Source organism: Myotis nattereri (genome assembly GCF_964212035.1).
Source record: "Myotis nattereri genome assembly, chromosome: 13".
In the NCBI taxonomy this organism is placed as follows: domain Eukaryota; kingdom Metazoa; phylum Chordata; class Mammalia; order Chiroptera; family Vespertilionidae; genus Myotis; species Myotis nattereri.
This window is the reverse complement of record NC_138088.1, coordinates 49,286,462-49,306,266: the sequence shown is the minus strand read 5'-3', so window position 1 is coordinate 49,306,266 and position 19,805 is coordinate 49,286,462. Positions and strand designations below refer to the sequence as shown.

Here is a 19,805-nt window from a genome sequence, read left to right as displayed (position 1 = left end):
CAGCCAGGGCGAACTCATGCATTTTTTAAAAATCCTTCCCAAAACCCCACTAAAATGAGTAAAGGAAAAACAACAAACATGGTATAAACTTTTAAGGAGAAAAGAAAGAGAGGAGACAACAGAGGATGAGAAATGCTAACACATTTTTGGAAACTGGAAAGAAAGCAGGTGGAAGAGTAGGTAGCAGAGCTGAGAAAGTAGAGCCTAAGCCTGGCAAAGGAGGATGAAAATAAGAAGCATGCTCATTTGCCCTGTAGAAAGGCTCAGAAACTAGAGGCATCAGGTACCACAGAAGGTGGTGGGGAAGAAAAGTGAAAAGTGGGGCAAATTAAAAGTCTGAATAAGGAGCAGATTCTCAGGTCTCCTTTCCTGTTCCATACACGAAGCATTTACCTCTCTCCCCTCTCTGCAGAAGATCAGAGGCTTAGACTTAAGAACAACTGATTAGGGAACACAAGGCACACCGAGGACTCCCAGGGTGCTGGTGGGAGACTGGCAGGAGACTAAAGAATTCTCCAAATAAATCAGTGGCCCCAGATAAAAGAACAGACATTAACATTTGGGGATTTCCCAGAAAAACAACCTGATCCACGTCCAATCATCCTGCAGTGAAGCTCACCCATCCCCACGCTCTGCACACACCAGAGCTTCTGACTGGCTCTCAGTACCTCATTCTTAAGAATAAACAGACTACCACAGATTGCTAGACACTTGAGGAAAGCTTCACGAGAGGGAGACCAGGACAAACAAGAAAAAGAGAACTCAGAAGAAACAAAGAAAATAAGGGCAGCTGAGGAAAATTTAAAATTGATTCCCTAGGGCAACGAGAGAAAATACTGTAACCATAAAAGAACAGGATGTTATTTAAAAAACAAAAACAAAAAAAAGGGAACATTCAGGAAATGAGTCTAAAAAATTAAAAAAAAAAACAAAAACAAAAACCAGAAATTTAAATAGAAGGGTTAGAAAACAAAGTCCAAAGCAAACCGAAAGTAGGATAAAAAGGTGGCAAGTAGGAAAAAAAAATCAGAGGCTCAGTAAAAGAGGTTCAACTAACAGTGCATACTGACAGAAAAAGAAAGCAGTAGGAGGGAAAAAACTATTGAAGAAATACTTAAAAAAGGTCCCAGAATGGAAGGATATGACTCTGCAGATTGAAAGGGTTACTAAATGCTAAGAACAAAGACTAAAATGAAATCTACTACAAAGCATACCATCATAAAATTTCAGAAAAGCATTGATGTAAAATAGGTCCAAAAGGAAAAAAAAAAACGCAACTACACAAAGGTACATGAAATCACAATACTCTCCTACTTCTCAACAATAACATGGAATTAGGGGACAACAGATACTTTTCATATCTGGGGAGAAAGTTATTTCTACACTAAAGTTCTACATCCATGAAGACAGAATACAGGATTTCAGATAGTTCCTGCTTATGTATCCTTTTTCAGGAAGCTATGACAGGATGCGCTCAGTGATAAAGGAGTATATCAAGAAAACTGAAGACACATGATGCAGGAAACGGGACACTGCAGAGGCGAGGCGCACAGGAGTCCTCATGATGAGCTGTGCAGCTGGCCGGAAGAACCATCAGTTCAGATCTGGACCAGATGACAGGTCTGGAGCTGAGAGATTACCTGTTACCTTTGACTCCATGGAAAATAATATAAAGAGAAGCTCTATAATCCTGTTGAAAAGTTTGGGAAGAACTAATCCAGTGTACAGTACTCAAAGTACTAAGCTAATGATTAAAGAAGGTAATTATTAACACCAGGGGAGAAAAGTTGTATAAGAAAGGAAATGTAATCAGAGGATAGTATCTGAATCAGCAGTAAAGGTTAATAATATAAACAATAAAAAACGATTTAACAAAAAAACTGTGATATAACCTCACTGGGAGAATGGAAAAGGAAAGTATTATGTAAACAGGCTAAATCCCCATCTTTCATAAAATAAGTCACTATCATCTTTCATTGATTCTCAAATGCACATTTCCCCATCTCTGACATTGGATTAATCTTATAACTGTCAGGGTCATTTCTTTTTTAGTAATACATAAAAGAATGGTACTTCTTATAGTTGATGACATAGATTTGATGAAAAAAGTTGAAGTCTAAAATTGACAAATTAAGAAAAGCAAAATAAAGGTGCTCTTTAGAAAAATGAAGGTAGTAAATGCTAGAAGCAAGGCTTTGCCCCTGGAAATTGGAAAATGAAGGTGTCTTATTAAAAAATTGATTTCAGAGAGGAAGGGAGAGGAAGAGAGAGAGATAGAAACATCAATGATGAGAGAGAATCATTGATTGGCTGCCTCCTGCACGCCCCACACTAGGGATTGAGCCCACAACCTGGGTGTGTGCCCTGACCAGAGTCGAACTGTGACTTCCTGGTTCATAGGTCGACTCTCAACCACTGAGCCCCGCTGACTGGGCTGAAGGTGTCATTTTAAGTGTTATGGATTACTTGACTTTTAACTTGTACTTATATTAACTTTAGTAAAAATAAATATTCATGTTTAAAAAGCAAAGACATTAATGTGATGGAAGAAAAGCAAAGTGCATATGACTTCATGGACTTACAGATGGAGGCTTATCTACAACAATTCCAGCAAGTAACTGAGATTGTGGTCCTGCTGTTTTCAGGTCATATCGGTTTTGTTCTCGAATCTAAATCGAAAAACAAGAGCAACAAGTTCTTGGGGGCAACTATACAGATAATCTTTACTACCTGACCACACCCGAGAAAGGGCCTCTTTAACCTCCACCTCCATAAAGCCCCGCTTTACCATCCTAACAACTCACATTAACCTCCTCCATCCTTCTTGACATGTGACTTCCTGTTGTCGTATATTGTTAAAGAACTACATTTTTCACTAAACCATAGCTCTTAAAAGCAGAAATAGGTTTAATACTTCTTCCCCATGTAGCCCTCACCAGTGACTACCACAGAGCTGGAAGTATCTGGTACAAGCTAAAATTATACTGAATTAAATTAAAATTCTTCTGGATTCAAACCCCTGAGCTTAGTATTAACCAGATCTAATCACTAATGATGTAAACATAAAACTGCATAAAAATGCCTCTCCTGGGCACAGAAGACCATGTCTTACCTTGTTTCTCTTTTCTAGTACGTCATTTGGGTTTGTGTTTAAAGGAACAAACTGATTTGGATCTTCAATTTTGATAGGTGTTCCACTGCTAAATTTAGAAGAGTCCTCTGCTTTCATCCACTAAAGAATAAAAAAATTTCTAGCATGAGCTTTTTGTTAAGGAAATATGTTCTGTTTAGTGACTCAAGGAGGGAGAGCATATACTGCCAATACTCTAAAGAATTTCACTAAGCAGCATTTAGTGGTCAATTAGTGTATATCTCACACTAGTTAGAAAAAGGCTCACAATCAGCATTCACTTAAAAAATATTATTAAATATTCACATGAATACACACTTTTGCTATATACATTTTTGCCTTTTAGCATTTTAAATATTATGCTGAAAATATTTCAAGCAGACATAAAGCTTGATCATACAATAATTCACAGAGAGTTGTCACTTGCATTGAATTTTCAACGGATGATGGCTAAGAAGTCACCAAAAAGGACTCAAGGAATCTTTTAAGATTTAATTTTCCAGACTTCAATTTTTATTTTTGGCTGACAAAAAATGCAAAGGCCCTGGCCAGCATTTTAGAAAGGTGATAATTTGGTAGTAATCTATGGAATAATAGAACCACAGAGATTGAGGAACCTTATACAGTTCTTGTTTACCCCACATTACATCCCCTAAAAAGGCAAATATTTATCAAGATTAATGATGGCGGGATATCTGTCTCTGTCAATAAAATTAATTCTGAGAAACATATGAGTTGACTTATGTTCTTTAACTAGGAAATCTTATAGACTAGGGAAAAGCACTTTGATGACTAGGCGTTTCCATTTTAAATGTTACTGATGTACATGATAAGATGAAATAATTCTGAATATCTAGGGAATATTTGGTGATAGTCACTCTAAAACTATAAACAAATCTGAAGCAAAATGTTGAAAAAGATAAGAGAACCCATTTCTCTCTATGAGATGCTGCAGTAGCTTAGCTTTGTGCAGTAATTCCTGAAACTCTGGCACCTTGGTAACTTTTATAGTTCTGATTCACTGTTACAATACAAACTACAAAGTGGTTTCATGTAATGGGTAAGAACTGCCTGTATTCAAAGGCAGATTGCCTGTATTCAAATCACTTAAAAATGATTAGTTAACCCCTCTGTGATGCAGTTTTCCATCTATGGGGGGGGGGGGGGGAGGTGTAGAGAAACAGCATCCTCTCCATGTTAGGAGAAGTAAATGAGATAATTTATGTAAGGAAAGTGTCTTGCACAAAGTTAATACCTGATAAATAATAGTGATACAATTATTGTTAACATTATATTCTACTTTTCCAATATTTTTGACATAGAACATTCAATTCATGAGTAACTCGGAAAAACATTTAGTAAAGGCAAATTATGTAAAATGGTGGCATACTGTGATTTTGGTCCTGGGACTGGTTTCCCCATTCCGAGACTCCTCAGGCACATTCACTTTCATGTAAGTATTTGGTGAATTCAGCCATCTGGTTTTCTCACGCTGCTGTTTCTGTGCCATGTATTTGAGAGGAGAGAGTGGTACTGTATCGTCTTCAAAGGAAAAAGCAGTCACAGTTGCTGGAATTTCCACATCACTCTTGTGCCTAGGCTTCTCTCGAATAAGAGGATGCCTGTATGCATAGCCTGTCCTGTATCCCTAAGGAGGAAAAAGCCACATTGGAAGCAATCAAACCTGTACCAAACACAGCATCTGGATGCCAATTCTTTAAACAAATGATTCAAAAAGACTCCTTTGTTGAAAAACAAATAAAGAGGAAAACATCCTTCCAAAGCCCACATTACACTCGAGTTGAAATTAAGCAAATTTCAAGATCTGGTCAAAACTGATTCCAGCTGACAATATAATTTCCAAGCACACAACTGTTTCTGACAAAGGTAATTCCAAAACTGCTGACCAGAAACTTTTTTTCTAGCTATAAGCTGGTTTTCTGGAGGCCAAATCACAGTGCTCATTGAAGTCTTTATTCCTGGGTCTGAAGGCAATCTGCCTCTGACCCTTAGTAAAAGAGGGTAAAACCTAAGATAAGATGACATTAGCAGGTTCCAGTGTTTAATTCTTAAAAATATTAAGATTACACTTGAATGACACCCTAGGGTTAAACTCTCCTCCTGGAGGAGTGAGGAGCAAGTTCCAAAACAAAAGGGAGATGGAACCATCTGCTCCTGAATCGGGAGGTATGAAATCCAAGTTTATGTTACACTTTTTTTTTTTTATGTTGCACTTTTCACCTACCAAATTGTCCAGAGTCCTCATCAGTCCTTCAAATTCAATCTCGCCAACCTTCCATTTTTGATGGGAACCCATGTTCACTCCCCCTCCTCCAGACACTGCGATGGTGTGAGTGAAAGCTTTATACTTCTGAAGATCCAGTACAACCAGATTGTCTACTCCACCTGCCCCTGCTAATGCCCGAACCTGCAACCAATGCAAAGCACACACAGGCACAAGATGTGAACACTATAAGGAGTATTTTACTTTTAAAAAGGCACACTTTCAATCTAGCAAATATCTAATACTTGTCAGACTATTAACATAAAAAATAAGGCAACACATTTATGAAAGTAGACAGCTGAAGTATCTCTTTCCATATATCTGAAAAAGATACCTGACAGGACTCTGATCCTCCCTGATTAAAAAAAACACACAACTAAATTTAACTCATCTTAAGAAACTGAATTCTCCTGCCAAATTTTAAAGTTCTTTTCTTGCAGTTTTACCATGGCTATCTAGTTAAAACTTTCACTGAAAATTATAATTTTAAAGGAATACAGACACTATACTTTGAATTTAAGGCTACTTAGGCAGAAGAAGTCAATTCATTATCTTAATTTATTTAAGCTCTGCACAGTTTCATTTGAGAAGAAGTGGAGGGAGTATTAAAGCAAAAAAAGAATTGGTTAAGATAAGCTAAGTTGGTAGAAAAAGTGCCCCCCCTTTTTTGTGGCCCTTCCAATAAATTAAGATTATTATTACTTGCTTCAAGAGAACCTGCTTGATTTTCTTGAAGAGAGAAATTAGAGCCATTAAATACATTCAGCTTCTCTGAGGGAAAAAAAACTGATTATTAAATATTCAACCTTTTATTACAACAATGAGGCTGAGGCTATGGAATAGTTGGAAACTACGTGAGTTCTTAAAACTTCTATCCCCACTTTTACCCTCTTTATAGAAGTGGCCACAACACATCACATCTTTGATGACTGGTAGCTGCCTTTGTGTCTCAATTAGCATTACACCACTAGAGGTTGAAAACAGAGAAATGGGCAATATATTATCTTAAAAAATAGCATTATAAGGAAAATAATCTTTATGAGGCCCATAGATTTGTGTGTGTGTGTCTGTCTATATGTGAATTTTAATTTTCTTTTCTCCTATTTTTAATTAAAGGGATAACTGAAGTAAAGCAGAACTTCTCTTAAAAGACAAAACAAAATGAAGTCACCAACCAGTAAGACTTCAGCAATAAGTAAAAATGAAACCCAAGTCAACAAGCAAGTTAACAAAGCAAAAATAAAAGGGGGGTTTTGAATAATTATTCCTACCTGAATCTCACAGGCCATCTGCACATTAAAAATATAATGAAAAGCCTCCTCAACTGTTTCTCCAAGTGCTACCACACCGTGATTTCTGAGTACCAGCACCTAAAATAGAATTCCAAAGCAATCACTTCAAATAACTGGCATAGTGCACACTGGTTTCATCAACAGCAATAGCAACTAAAATAGCTCCTTAGATAGAAACTCTACTACACACCTTACAACTTGGCCCCAGAACTTTCTGCAGTTGAATTCTCTCCTCCTGTTCATCAAGTGACCCTTGATAGTCATAATAGGCAACATCTCCCAGGATCAGGGACTCTTGAGAAATTGGAAGGATTCCACATTTCATGGAGGATACCTAGATGATTGGGTCCATGCCAAGATAACATATTCAGTTACTAATTACATTTTCATAGGAACCGGATTCTTTAGCCAGCTCAGGAAACATTGGCCTATTCAGTGTGTTCACCATTTCAGCCCACCTCCCACTTTAGTTTTTTGCTTCTTCCAGAAAAAAAAGAGGACTTAGAGGATACAACACAATTTAAATGCCATGCCAACTATTGTGCAAGAAGTGTTACTGCAAAGAACTCAATGACCCAATTATTAAAATGATTAGTTAAAAAAAAGTAATGCTATCTCTCCAATTGTTTCCTAGAATGATAGCATTTGGGTCAAAGGGCCTTTTGATTTCTGGGTATGCAGAGGATTATTTCAAATAATTTTAAATGGTGGGGTCTGGAAGAATGTGATAATAGAATATCATGTAAGGAAAGCCATGAAAATAATACACTTCCTAGAGTCATTGTTGGTTTTGGCCCTTTAGTGACTTACAGCTGCTGTTGCAAGGGTATGGATGTGTATCACACACTTAACATCAGGACGTGTTGAATAGATTGCAGCATGGGGACTGAATCCTGCATAGTCAATTTTCAAGTTAGTACTTCCCTGATCAACCACTTCTCCTATTATATTGACTTTCACCTGGAAAAATCAGAAAGACATTGAATTGGTACACATGTATCAAAGTTGCCTGTGTTCCACAGTTAAAGCATGGGCATGGCAAACATTTTTGTCAAAGGTCACATAGAAAATATTTTAGACTTTGTTGGCCTCTATTGCAACTACTCAACTTTGCTGCTGTAGTACGAAAGCAGCCATGAACAACTGTAAAAGAATGGGTATGGCTTTCTTCCCATAAAACTTTACAGAAACAGGTAGTCTGCCACAAAACTTAGTATTTAGCAAGAAATACAGTTTCTAAGAAACTGAATAACTTAAGCTCGTCAAGGTCTGGACAAATCTGGCATTTACTGAACTGGCTGGAAAACTTCCATCTGCTAGTACTGCAGCACCCAGAACCAATGTGGTTCCTGCTGCTCTGGAGGCCGATGACTGAGGCTAGGAGTACAGTCATGGACAACTTAGATGCTAGGTCAGACCTGATTTTCATACCAACTGAACTTTGTTTAAATATATCTATGAAATACAGATTGACTGTGTGAGTACTAGTATATATTAAAAAAGTTTTTTTATTGATCTCACAGAGGGGAAGGGAGCGGGAGAGGGAGAGGGAGATAGAAGCATCAACGATGAGAATCATCAATCGGCTGCCTCTCGCATGCCCCCTGATGTGAATCAAGCCTGCAACCAGGCGTGTGCCCTGACTGGAATCGAATCATGACCTCAGGATCAATGCTCAACCCCTGAGCCATACCAGTCAGGCAAGTGTATTTTTAAAAACAATTCCCGGAGTGCAGAGTGGAAAAAAAACCTGAAAAGATTCCCTTCAAAATATGGACAGGTTAGCTGATAAGACCAACTCATTCCTAGTCTCTTCAACTGCCCTATTTTTTTTTAACCCTAAAGCTTTTCTTACAAGTCAACATAGCTTGCCAAGTTTTTCTCTGTTCCCCCATAAATGTTTTTTCCATCCATACCTTTTATTGTTCTATCCTGAACTAAAAGCTAAAAAACCTGTCAGAAAATAAAGAAGCACAGAAAAAGTAACACAGGAATAAAAATTATACCAAATTGGAGGCTGTGGCTTCAGAAAAAGACAGGCCTCTGGGAATTAGGATAATGTGGTCTTGCTCCTTACTTATTCTTACCTGGGAGAAAGAAAAAAATAGGGAATTACTGTGAGGTGTTCACATTTTGCAATATAAACATGACTACAAATAAGTGTAAGAGATCTGGGGGAGAAAAAAACAAACAAAGCAGATATTAAAGATGTGCAACATAAACCTTTTCCTGGATGGTTTTCTTCCCTAAAACCTCAAGTACTTGCTAAAAAATTCTGACATTAGTTTCTCACCTACTGAACTTAATTTGGTGATTCTAAGGTTGCTTAGCGTCAGCTACTTCATGTATAACAAATGCCAACATTATTCAATCGAATGTGGTAATAACTATACTCTTGATTTACAACATGGAAATTAAGGTAACATGGGCAAAGGAAGGAGGACAGAGTCTCTTCCTAGGAAGGAATTAAGGTGGAGATTGAAAGGGCAACAGAATGGCCAGGAGAAAGAGAAGTTATAGGAAGACTTCATGTCGCATCTGTGCTATTTCCATCACACAATATTTTCATACTTTTTTGCTTCCAAATATTGTCTTGCTATCAAGTATGGTAACATGAAAACAAGATGATCATGAGTGGGAAAAATATATTAAAAAAATAAAGACCAGGGAGGATACTTCCGTAACCACTTCTATTTTCCCTACCCCTAATACCTTTTTAATGTCACTGATGCTCAGATACAAATAACATGGAGAGAGAAAATTCTGTCAGAAGGATTTCTTCCTGTATAGGTTCTACAACTGGTTTGAATGAAAAGACCTCCACAGATAGTAAATGGAGAAGTTGGGATAATTGCAGCCTCTCCCTTTAACTCGAATTAGACTGTGATCCAGCAAGTTAGGCTTAGAGAATAAAGTCGGAAAACTGGACTTCTGAGTAAAGGTGAGAGGAGTATAGTTGCCTTTTAGTTAGGATTTTAAACAAAGGAATAGAAAGCCCAAGAACTCACTGAGATGTATGTGTTTGCCAGGTGTGCCCATCCAAACAAGTCGACAAGTCTGTACAGGCTGGCAAGTTTACAGCGAGTAAGTTTCTCTCCCTTCACGTAGGAGGATGTATCTGCCCCAGGAAGATCATTGATAGGTGTGACCATGCCGAGACCTAGAAGAGGAAAGATCATGGAAAGAGATTCAGGTCAAGTAACCCCTTACCTGGGAATTAGTTGCCGGGAAGCAGCCTGAGTCTCAGTGCCCAGCCTTGTACATAATGATCTGAAACTTCTCAGCCCACACAATGTTTCATTAGCTTATCTTCCTTCAGAGAAATACACTGAGAATAAAAACATGCATCAGCTATCTTCTTTGCTGTTTCATCTACATGTTAGGGAGTGGCTTGTTAGGGAGTTAGGCTCGGAAAAATGGTCTTGTGACCCCATTGGTGAAAGTGTTATTAGTACTGAGGTTATTGCTAATTTTATGATGAAAAGATCACAACAGAAAGCTACTTTTAAGATATCCCATTTCACTTTAATTCAACGAAAAATATTTAAGATGGAAGAGGATACATTTAAATAATAGTCTGGCTCCTGTCCTCACCAAACAACAAAAACTAGTCTTGGTTTCTAATGACTCAGTTGCTATGTTCAACTTTTGCTGTCTCCATTCCCTTTGACACCATGTACCACCTCTGACTCTAATGTGAAGCCATCCCTGACAATCCCTCTGGCACTCTGTGTAACTGCCTTGGTATTGCAGTGAGTTCTACACACATCTCACTCAGATGCAAAGTGCTTGAAGTTAATGCCATAATTCTTGATATCCTGAATGCTCAGCTGACCAACTTGGTGCTTTCACAAATCTGTTAATAATATAATGCCCTAACTCAGCCGTGGGCAAACTACGGCCCGCAGGCCGGGTCCGGCCCGTTTGAAATGAATAAAACTAAAAAAAAAAAAAAAGACCGTACCCTTTTATGTAATGATGTGTACTTTGAATTTATATTAGTTCACACAAACACTCCATCCATGCTTTTGTTCCGGGCCTCCGGTCCAGTTTAAGAACCCATTGTGGCCCTCGAGTCAAAGTTTGCCCACCCCTGCCCTAACCCCTCTTTAACACCAAGTTCTAATTACTCCATCCTTTAAAGCTGGGTAGTTTAGGCCTCTCTTTTCTCTAAAGTTTCCTCAGTCCACTTCAGCCAATAACCAATTCCAACTCTGAACTCATAGCATGATGACTTGTTAAGGGTCACTGGACAATTGCTTATGAACTGCTTTGTAATTTTCCTCTATAGTTATCTTGCAGTTTTAATCTTCTATGCATTCATGGTATGTGTCCTCAACATAGGGAAGAGACCACATCTTGTGACTATTTTGTAATCCTCACAAAGTCTAGTGAATGCCTGATTGATATGAAAAGTGACAGATTCTAACACTGTTACTCTAAGTATTAGATGTTTAAACTTAGGGACTGAACCAGAGCAGAATATGTTGGTAGGGATATATAGTGTGAAAGTAGAGACAAAATTATCATTTTTTTAAAACTTTCCAAACTGACATACTGAGGGGAGGTGAAGTAAAGCCCGAAAAAGAACTGGCCATGATGTAATCTGCAATCTGCTGTAATGCTAGTAATCCAGTCGGGTTTTGGCCTTTCTTCATCTGTTCTTGAATAAGGCATTCCAGGTCTTCCCGAAAGGCCTGCAATACACAGAAATAACCACTGAGCACACACATCCCTCTTGGAGCAGAACAGCCCAAACACAACTTGCTGATATAACTAATCCTCCCCCCACCACCCACTTCTCTTTGAAATGGGTTTCATCCAGAGTATTTTAAAACAAGTATAAAACACAAAATAATAAAATTGAAACACTGGAAGAAGCTAGAAACTTGCTTTCAGGGGAGAAAAAAACATTAGGCATTCTTAATCTCAAAATCTGCTATTATAACATCTACAATAGACAAAGTATAGGTATAGTAAAAGCAACCAGAGCATCAAGTATGGACTGATAACAAAAAGAGATCTGTTCCTTGCCCAGCAGCCTCATTACCCAAGTTAGAATAGAGTCTCTACTTGAATGGGACATGACTCCTGAGCAGAGTCCCTCACAGCAAAAGTCTTCGCTAAGTCATACTAAATCATGGCTTCCATTTTAGTATTTCTATGGCAGTGACTTAGCCATGAACTCTGGAAGCAAACGGTAAGCAGAGTTGAGAACGGATTACTCCCCTTCTGCAACACTGTGCTAAAGAAAGAACACTTTTTTCCAACTTTGGGTACTGCATGTTCCTGTTCTAGAGTTCTGTTGTATCTTTTCTTTTGGGGGGGGGGGGGCGGCAAGGGGATGTGTGTGTGGCAGAAGTGTTTATATAAATAAAAATCCCGAACATTAAGGGGGAAATCTCTATTTTAGTAACCCTTGAGTTGCTAATATAATTGATCATTTGACACCTCTCCAAATCTTTCAAATTACTTGAAATAGCTAATTTTGTTATTTCCATCACACCCAATCAACACTTAATTAAATTAATCATTTGTTCTCTTGCTCATGTCTACTTTTATTCATTTTAAACATGAAGGCTCTTGCAATACAAATCATCTAAACCACGCTCTTCCATTTGAGGTTGGTTACATGTGTACAGAATGTCCTGCCAGAAACTGAATTCAATCCCCCCCCACCCCCCTCCTAAACCCCCCACCCCCACCCCCGCCGCCTCTTCACCTAAGAGGGAGTAGGCAGACATTTGCTTTGGAATCACTACCTCCAAGAGGGGTGGGTATGAAGACCCTGGAGATCACAGGGGAAATATTATTTAGAAGGGTTGATCTCCTCTGAGTCACCAATAGTAGCCTTCCTCACAGCTTGGGAATAAGATCCCCTGGAATTCCTACTTAGATGTAGCCTTGCTTAGAGTATGGCTGAATAACTTAGAGGTTTTCAGAAAGAATGACTTTTCTTTCCTCTCTCCCTCTCCCTCTCTCTTAAAAAAAATATAATGGTATAAGAGCCCACAGTAGAAGGGAAAATGTGGTTCTGAGACTATGAAGCAATGCTTGTGTTGCTCTTTGAACAACAGCTGAGAAGCATCTGTGACAATCACTGAAAGAGCTGAGTGCTAATAGCTGTAATCTTCGAAACTCAACCATGGGGGGCACCCTGGAACACCCTGAGCTTAGCACTGGAAGAGGGACAGGGAGGTTATCCTTCCCTGATGCACCATGGTGGCCTGCTCAGGCATTTGGGTCAGTCGTGAACCTGCATCTTCTGTTGGACCGGGTAAGTCCACCAGCACCACCATATGGCAGGGAGGAGCAGTGGCAATGGTGGACTCAACAGACTTTAGTATGACTATTTCAAATATGCAGACAGATGTGCACACCACATCTTGGATATGGAGGCCACTAATGAACCCTTTTGGACTATATAAGTCACTGAAGTTCTTGGGACAATTTAGGGGAAAGTAGAAATTCCAAGAGGAAGATGCTGTACTTTCCACTAATACAGCAGGTGGATGTTTGAGTGATTTATCTCAAATATACTAGCTGTGACCGTATTTGAATTCTGAGTTCATGGAGCAGTGTACACCAGTTAAATATGGCTTTTCTTTTACAAATTCAAGGTTTGTTGAATGAAACTCGTTAACACAATTATAAAAATTATAAACATCTAATTCCATTGTTTATATCTAGTTCATTTAAATACATGATTTAAACCAGAGAAACTATCCTATAAAATCTCTTCAACAAAGACACATTACATTTATCAGAAAACTCCATTCATACATTTCTAAGACCTCATGAACATAAGATGGTTGTATATAGAGCTGTTTATGTGGTTGCCTTCATACAGATAAGTAACCTGAGTATTTTACCACATTTAAGGCTGAAAAGAATCTTCCAGACATACTCATTTATCTTTATATAAACTACAGAAAACTTCTGTATACCTGGCAATGGGTCAATCTGCTCTTCTGAAACTCTATCTTCTCTTTACAAGACCAGTGCTCTAACCCCTGAGCTATGAGGCCCACTGTTATCTTCTCTCTAAAACAAAATTCTTAAATTTTTCTCAGTTCAAAGCAGCTGTAACCAATGTTCTTTGAGTCAGTAAGGAAAAATAAATTAAGGATACCTATTATATCACTAATTATTCACATTATAATAGCTCTGAAAAGTAGGCATTATTTATTTTATTGAATGCTGTTCCAGGAAGTACAGAAGGCAGATTCCGTAGATTAAAATGATACAAAAATAAAATGTGCATTATAAAAGTCAAGCTAATGAGAAATAAGTATAAGGAGGCAAGACAGAGCCAGGAATGAGATTAAGACACAAAGTTCATGCTATAAGACTCTATGCATTCAATAGAGATGAGTCAAATTTTATCTAAATTCTCTAGCAGTCAACATGAATCAAAACAATCTTCTCAGTGTGCTGATTTACAATGGCTTTAAAGTTAAAATTAAAGAGAATCACAACTATTTGTGAAACTGATGAGACATTTCTGCTGGGTGAGATGAGAAAGCTAAGTAAGAAAGTTTGAAAAATTTGTCCAAGGTCACATAGCTGTCAAGTGCCAGAGACAAGCACTCAGGTCAAATGGATTTTTCATTAGTGATAATGCTTTTTCACTACAATATATCCCACAATATGGTGAATACCATGTTAAAGCTTCAGGATGATCCATGGTGTCATACAGGGGAATGTATAAGTCCTTCTGTAATCAACTAAGAGAAAAATATGACTTTCCTCTTTAAAGCTAGTGAATAGCATCTATAAAGTCTAAGAGAAAAATTTCAAAGTAAATAAAATTTCTCAAGCCTTTGTATATAGTTGACAGTACTTCAATAGATAAGAATTCTTCTATTCCAAAAGATTTAATATTTTTTGTCGTAACATTTATAACTCATTTTAATGTTTCAATGAAATATTATTCAGAACTTGCCTAGGTTATAATAATGTAAAATTACTAATGATATAAATTTGTTTCAGCTGTTTTTCAAAGCTTATCAATAAAATCATTAAACTTTCATTAAAATTTTAAAAATAAAATACTTATCTTTATGATAATCATATTTCTACTAAAATTCAATGTTAGCAAAACAATCCTTTTTAATTGAATCAGTTAAATCTCACAACAAAGTCTTGAGATAGACAATGATTTGTTCAAGGTTGCACAGCTAATACATAATGAAACAAAGATTCCAATCTGGGCTCTCAGGTGGACACATGATCTTTCCTTAATTTTATCAGAGATGGGTTGTTATCACTGAAACCAAATACAACTAATAAGGCACCAGGCATGTTATGATCAGAAATACTGAGTAAATCTCTTAGGCTAGATTAGAGCATTAGGTTGAAATGACAGAGCAAAAAATTATATAGCAGCAGATTATATGATCCTGGAGTACTTGCCCTCTTACATCTAGGAATTCTCCCATCAAAGCAGAATGAGAAACTAACTTAGAGCAGGGCAGCAAGGTCACATGCTGGGCTTCTGAAGTCAGGTGAAAAGATCAAACAACACACCTACAAACCACAGCATAAACTGTGGCTGCCATCTCAGATACAGAAGAACAGAGAGGAGGAAGCAGAGGGGGTTATTACACCTTGACTACATGAATACATGAACGTGAATACTCCAGGTTGCCATCAGGGTGATAGAATCTTTGAGACCTTCAAAACCCAAAATACAATTTAAGGAATTATGATTATAATATTCAAAGTGTAGCCACAAAAGCGTAACATGTTTTAAATTAGCAATACTGTATATAACTTTACGTATACAATTTTCACAAAAATATTTGCTTACTATATTTAAGTGAGTTTCTCAATGTCACACAGGTAATAAGTGGTGGTGAACCCAGGTCCAAAACAACCATTGTGTGTATGTATGTATAAAAAATTGTATAAACAGATTGAAACTGGAAATGATGAGAAAATGGGCTGACCTCTAACTTAAATCAAAATAGTCTGCTATTACTCCAGGACTTCTATAATCTGTTATGTAATTTTTTTCTGTATCTACTCCTTGTGCTCTGGTCTAGTCTAGGAGGTTCACTCAAGTATTGTCTCTGATCACAACTTGTAGTTTTCTATTCTTGCTCAGAATATTCCATCAAATGAAAATCCTGGCTTCCACTGTTCCTCTATCTAATGAATTACCCTTTACTCAACATTCATCTTAAATGCCACCTTCTTCTTGAAGTCTCTCTTTTAATCACCTCATTTAGGAAAGATCTCCTTATTTCTTCTCTTTCTACCCTGTTCTGAATTCTTTTAACATTTGCCTATACTACACTTAGGGTACCTACCATATGATTGTGATTTATTCTTCCTATTCTACTATACCACAATATCTGATGGCTGGACTGTTTTTTACGTTCCTAGAGTCTCCCTGAGAATCTAGTTCAGTGCTCAATTAATAAAATTGTAAGTCAGAGTTTTCTTCTTATTTCCCTACATATAAGAAAAAAAAAAAGAATGTGATCTCAATTTTGACTGAGTTAAGGATAGCAAAGATCCATTTCATAGTTTATTAGTACTGAATCTAAAGCTCTAGGAAACAGTCTCATGAGTCTATCACTTGAATGAGAAATTCCTCCTGTGTGATTAGGCCCGTCCATCATCTAATGGGAGAAAGTCATCTTTTTTTATGTAAGAAGTGAATATTCACTGAATGTTATAAATTTTTTTAAAGTCATTTAATTCTTCGACTCAAATAAAATCATACTTGAAAACTTGGTTTATCCCCCGAATATTATAATTTGGACAGCTTCCTCATCAAATGCACGTCTAAAAAAGTATGATAAAAAAAAATCACTAGATAAAAAACAAAATGTTTAAGTTAGAGAGAGGGTGCCTTAAAAGCCTTATCTGAATCTCATACCTTTTTATTTTATACATCTTCTGTCAATGTTGAGGGAGTGATCCTGTAAACTTTGAATTTATAAGGTATGGATAAAAATAAACTTATAAAAAACAAAGATTCAGAGATTTGAGATTTTTGTAGGGTACGAGTATACTTTTAAGTACATACATATTCCTTTATACTATAAACCAAAAGTAGAATTAATTTGAAATGTAGGATCTGAAGGCTTCTGCATCTAAAATCAGAACTTTCAGGAGAAAGTGAAAGATTTTTAAATCACAAAAAAGAGGACCACTTTGATAAAAGAAACTGACCTGAGGCAATTATCTCAGTTAAGGCTAAAAAGAAATCACATCGGCTAATTTATAAGTAATATCTAACTCATGGAAATCAGGTAGCAATACTGATAAATATCAGAGATGGATTTAAAATATCCACATGTGGATGTTCTACATCATAAGAATTATTAGAGAGAAAACTTGGAGCAAAAAGAAAAAAAAGATTACAGACTTGCTGCTCCCAAGGCACCCTACAATTATGTTATCAGATCTCTCCTAAGGAGGGATTAGGAGCATAACAAACTTACTTAGAAATTCTCCATTAAGAAATGTATTCATTTGGAAATAGATTACCACTGGTCCTGTTGAAAGGAGAAAAAACAAATAAACCAAATTTTCTTCTGGATGGTCTTTCTCCTGTATGTAAGTCTTAATTAATATGAAACTAAAGGTTAGAATAATATCTCTTCTTGAAACTGGTATATAATTAAAATGCAAACAGTTAATACAGAATACTTGCATCTTAAACTTCTAAAGTGCCCAGATAAATCATGGTGATTTTGACTAACTATTCTAATTAAGGCACAGTTCAATTTTAGGCCTTAATGACAGTGATATTCTAAGATGTATGACTTTGAAGTTTCTCCATTCTTCAAAATAAGCATATAGCATCACACATCACCCTGTCATGTGCCTAAACGCTCACCATCTACATTCCTGTTGTGCTATCTTTCAAAATAACATTACACACTTCTGTCAACTAGTCTAAATTGCTTCCTATAAGTGGTAAGGCTTAAGAACTTGCATTCTTTTTCTGAAACCCACCGTTTTCCACATTAAACAGTAAAGTTCTATAGGAGCTTGTTGGACAACATTCAAGTGTTTAATGACTCAAAGCCTACTCAGCTATTCATATACTCTTCATCCATGTACTCAGAATTTACCAAATACCTAACTATGCGCATGTGCTATTAGTTTTTCAACTTACATACTTCAACTTTGATGAGGCATCATTTAATCACAGTGGTTTGCCATGAATGCTTCATTCTGAGACAAGGGGGAAAATGACAATCTAGGGTCTCCATAGACATGTAAATTAGGAGTATATTTGTCCAGGAAAACTTGTGGTTTCTCCCTACTGCATTAACAAAATCTCTAGCTAAAACCAGTTTCCTCACCAGCATTTAATTTCTAAGACAAATACTTTCTTAAATTAAAAAACATTATGACAAAAAGCCATGAAATTAAGTAATAGCTGGAGTCTGGATGAGACAAATTCTAAGCTCTTCTTTTATTTTCTCAGCTCAAGACAATAATGTGCTGTTTGTTGTTCAAATTTACAGGCACCAAAATGTCTTCTAACTAGAAACTCTTCTTGAGTGGGGTTAGATTAACGTGAGCAACAGAATTTGAAGATAAATGAAAAAATAATATATGGGTGAAATTATTTCATTGTTATTGAATGCTTTAAGTGCTACAGCTTAGTGGTTAAGGGTGTGAACTTTAGAGTTTAAATTTAGACCCCACCATTTAACTAAATTTGTAAAAACTACGGTTATTTAATGTCTTTAAGTTTCAGTTTATTCTTCATCTGTAAACTAGGGATATTAATACTTCTTTGACGGAGTTTTTGAGGATTAAATAAGATTCAATACATAATAGGTGCCTGGCACACAATAAATCCTTAATTAAAAAAAAAGTATTATACTTTGCTTTTATTGATTTCTCTCCTGATTCCCTTTCTTCCCAAATGAACTCACCATTTTAAAAACTTACCACTTACCAATTTGTTTCTTACAAACACAAACTAGAAATATCTTTGATTTGTATCTTATTGGCTCTGAGTTTTGTCTAATAATGAACACCAATATTCACAGGAGGCCCATAGGTTTTAAAAGACTTTTTATTTTTATTTTTATTTTTATTGATTTTTTACAGCGAGGAAGGGAGAGAGATAGAGAGTTAGAAACATCGATGAGAGAGAAACATCGATCAGCTGCCTCCTGCACATCTCCCACTGGGGATGCGCCCGCAACCCAGGTACATGCCCTTGACCGGAATCGAACCTGGGACCTTTCAGTCCGCAGGCCAACGCTCTATCCACTGAGCCAAACCGGTTTCGGCATTAAAAAACTTTTATTAGTAGAAACAACTCAAGCCTGGGCTTAAAGGAACAAAGACAGTCCAAAAAGACAAGAGGTCTTTGAACTCTAAACCTCTACAGGAAAGAAGCAGGTTGAGAAAAATACAGTTGCCAACACAGGCTACCTTTCAAGGAAAAGAAATAATGATTCAGAGGACAGACCCCAAACCCCAGAGGACTGAGCCAACAACTAAGGAGACTCTTCCCTGGTAAGTAGAAGGACTGAGTCCTCAACAGGGGAACTTCCAAGCATTTGTCCAAATGGATTTCAGAATTGCTATGGGCGAGTTACTCCTTTATAACCCAATTTTCCCTTTTTTTGAACAGGAATGTTATGGCATTATCTTTGCCTGCCCCACCACTTATCTCTTTAGCTCTTTGTTCAATATACTTATCTCTTCAGTTTTTAGAACAATAGATTGAGAGGAGGACCTGAACTTAAGGAATTATACCCCAGGACCAGATTTATACACCTGGACCAGATTTTGATGAGATTCTGGAGTCAGGCATATAATATGGTACTGGAATGAGACTTTTGCAGGGGTGTTAGGAAAAGGTGGGTATATTTTGCAGGTAGGAGGAAGGTAAATAAACTATGACAGACGGTAGTCTTTTAAAATAAATTGGGAACAGAGAGTGAACAATCCTCCCCTCATAAGGTGGAGATTAATTCCTGTCCTCTTGAGTATGAGTTGAACTTAGTGACTCACTTCTAACTAATAAACATGGTAAGCATGGTAGTGTTTAATGTCATAAAAGGTGCTGCAGGCTCCTCTTTGCTCTCTCTAGGATACTCTGGAAGAGAAC

The 19,805-nt window shown here is 37.0% G+C and overlaps 1 protein-coding gene across 4 annotated transcripts in view; it reads right to left on the bottom strand.

Moving 5' to 3' along the window:
- ADD3 (adducin 3) overlaps nt 1-19,805 on the bottom strand; it is a 131,303-nt gene that overhangs the window by 7,775 nt on the left and 103,723 nt on the right. For all 4 annotated transcript variants that reach the window (XM_081104735.1, XM_081104736.1, XM_081104734.1 and 1 more), the window contains exons 3-12: nt 11,265-11,403; nt 9,715-9,866; nt 8,713-8,793; nt 7,517-7,666; nt 6,897-7,040; nt 6,686-6,784; nt 5,376-5,558; nt 4,521-4,778; nt 3,113-3,232; nt 2,583-2,669 (exon numbers count right to left, since the gene is read on the bottom strand). In XM_081104735.1, coding sequence (XP_080960861.1) covers nt 2,583-2,669; nt 3,113-3,232; nt 4,521-4,778; nt 5,376-5,558; nt 6,686-6,784; nt 6,897-7,040; nt 7,517-7,666; nt 8,713-8,793; nt 9,715-9,866; nt 11,265-11,403 — 1,413 coding nt within the window. The remainder of the gene's footprint in view (nt 1-2,582; nt 2,670-3,112; nt 3,233-4,520; nt 4,779-5,375; nt 5,559-6,685; nt 6,785-6,896; nt 7,041-7,516; nt 7,667-8,712; nt 8,794-9,714; nt 9,867-11,264; nt 11,404-19,805) is intronic.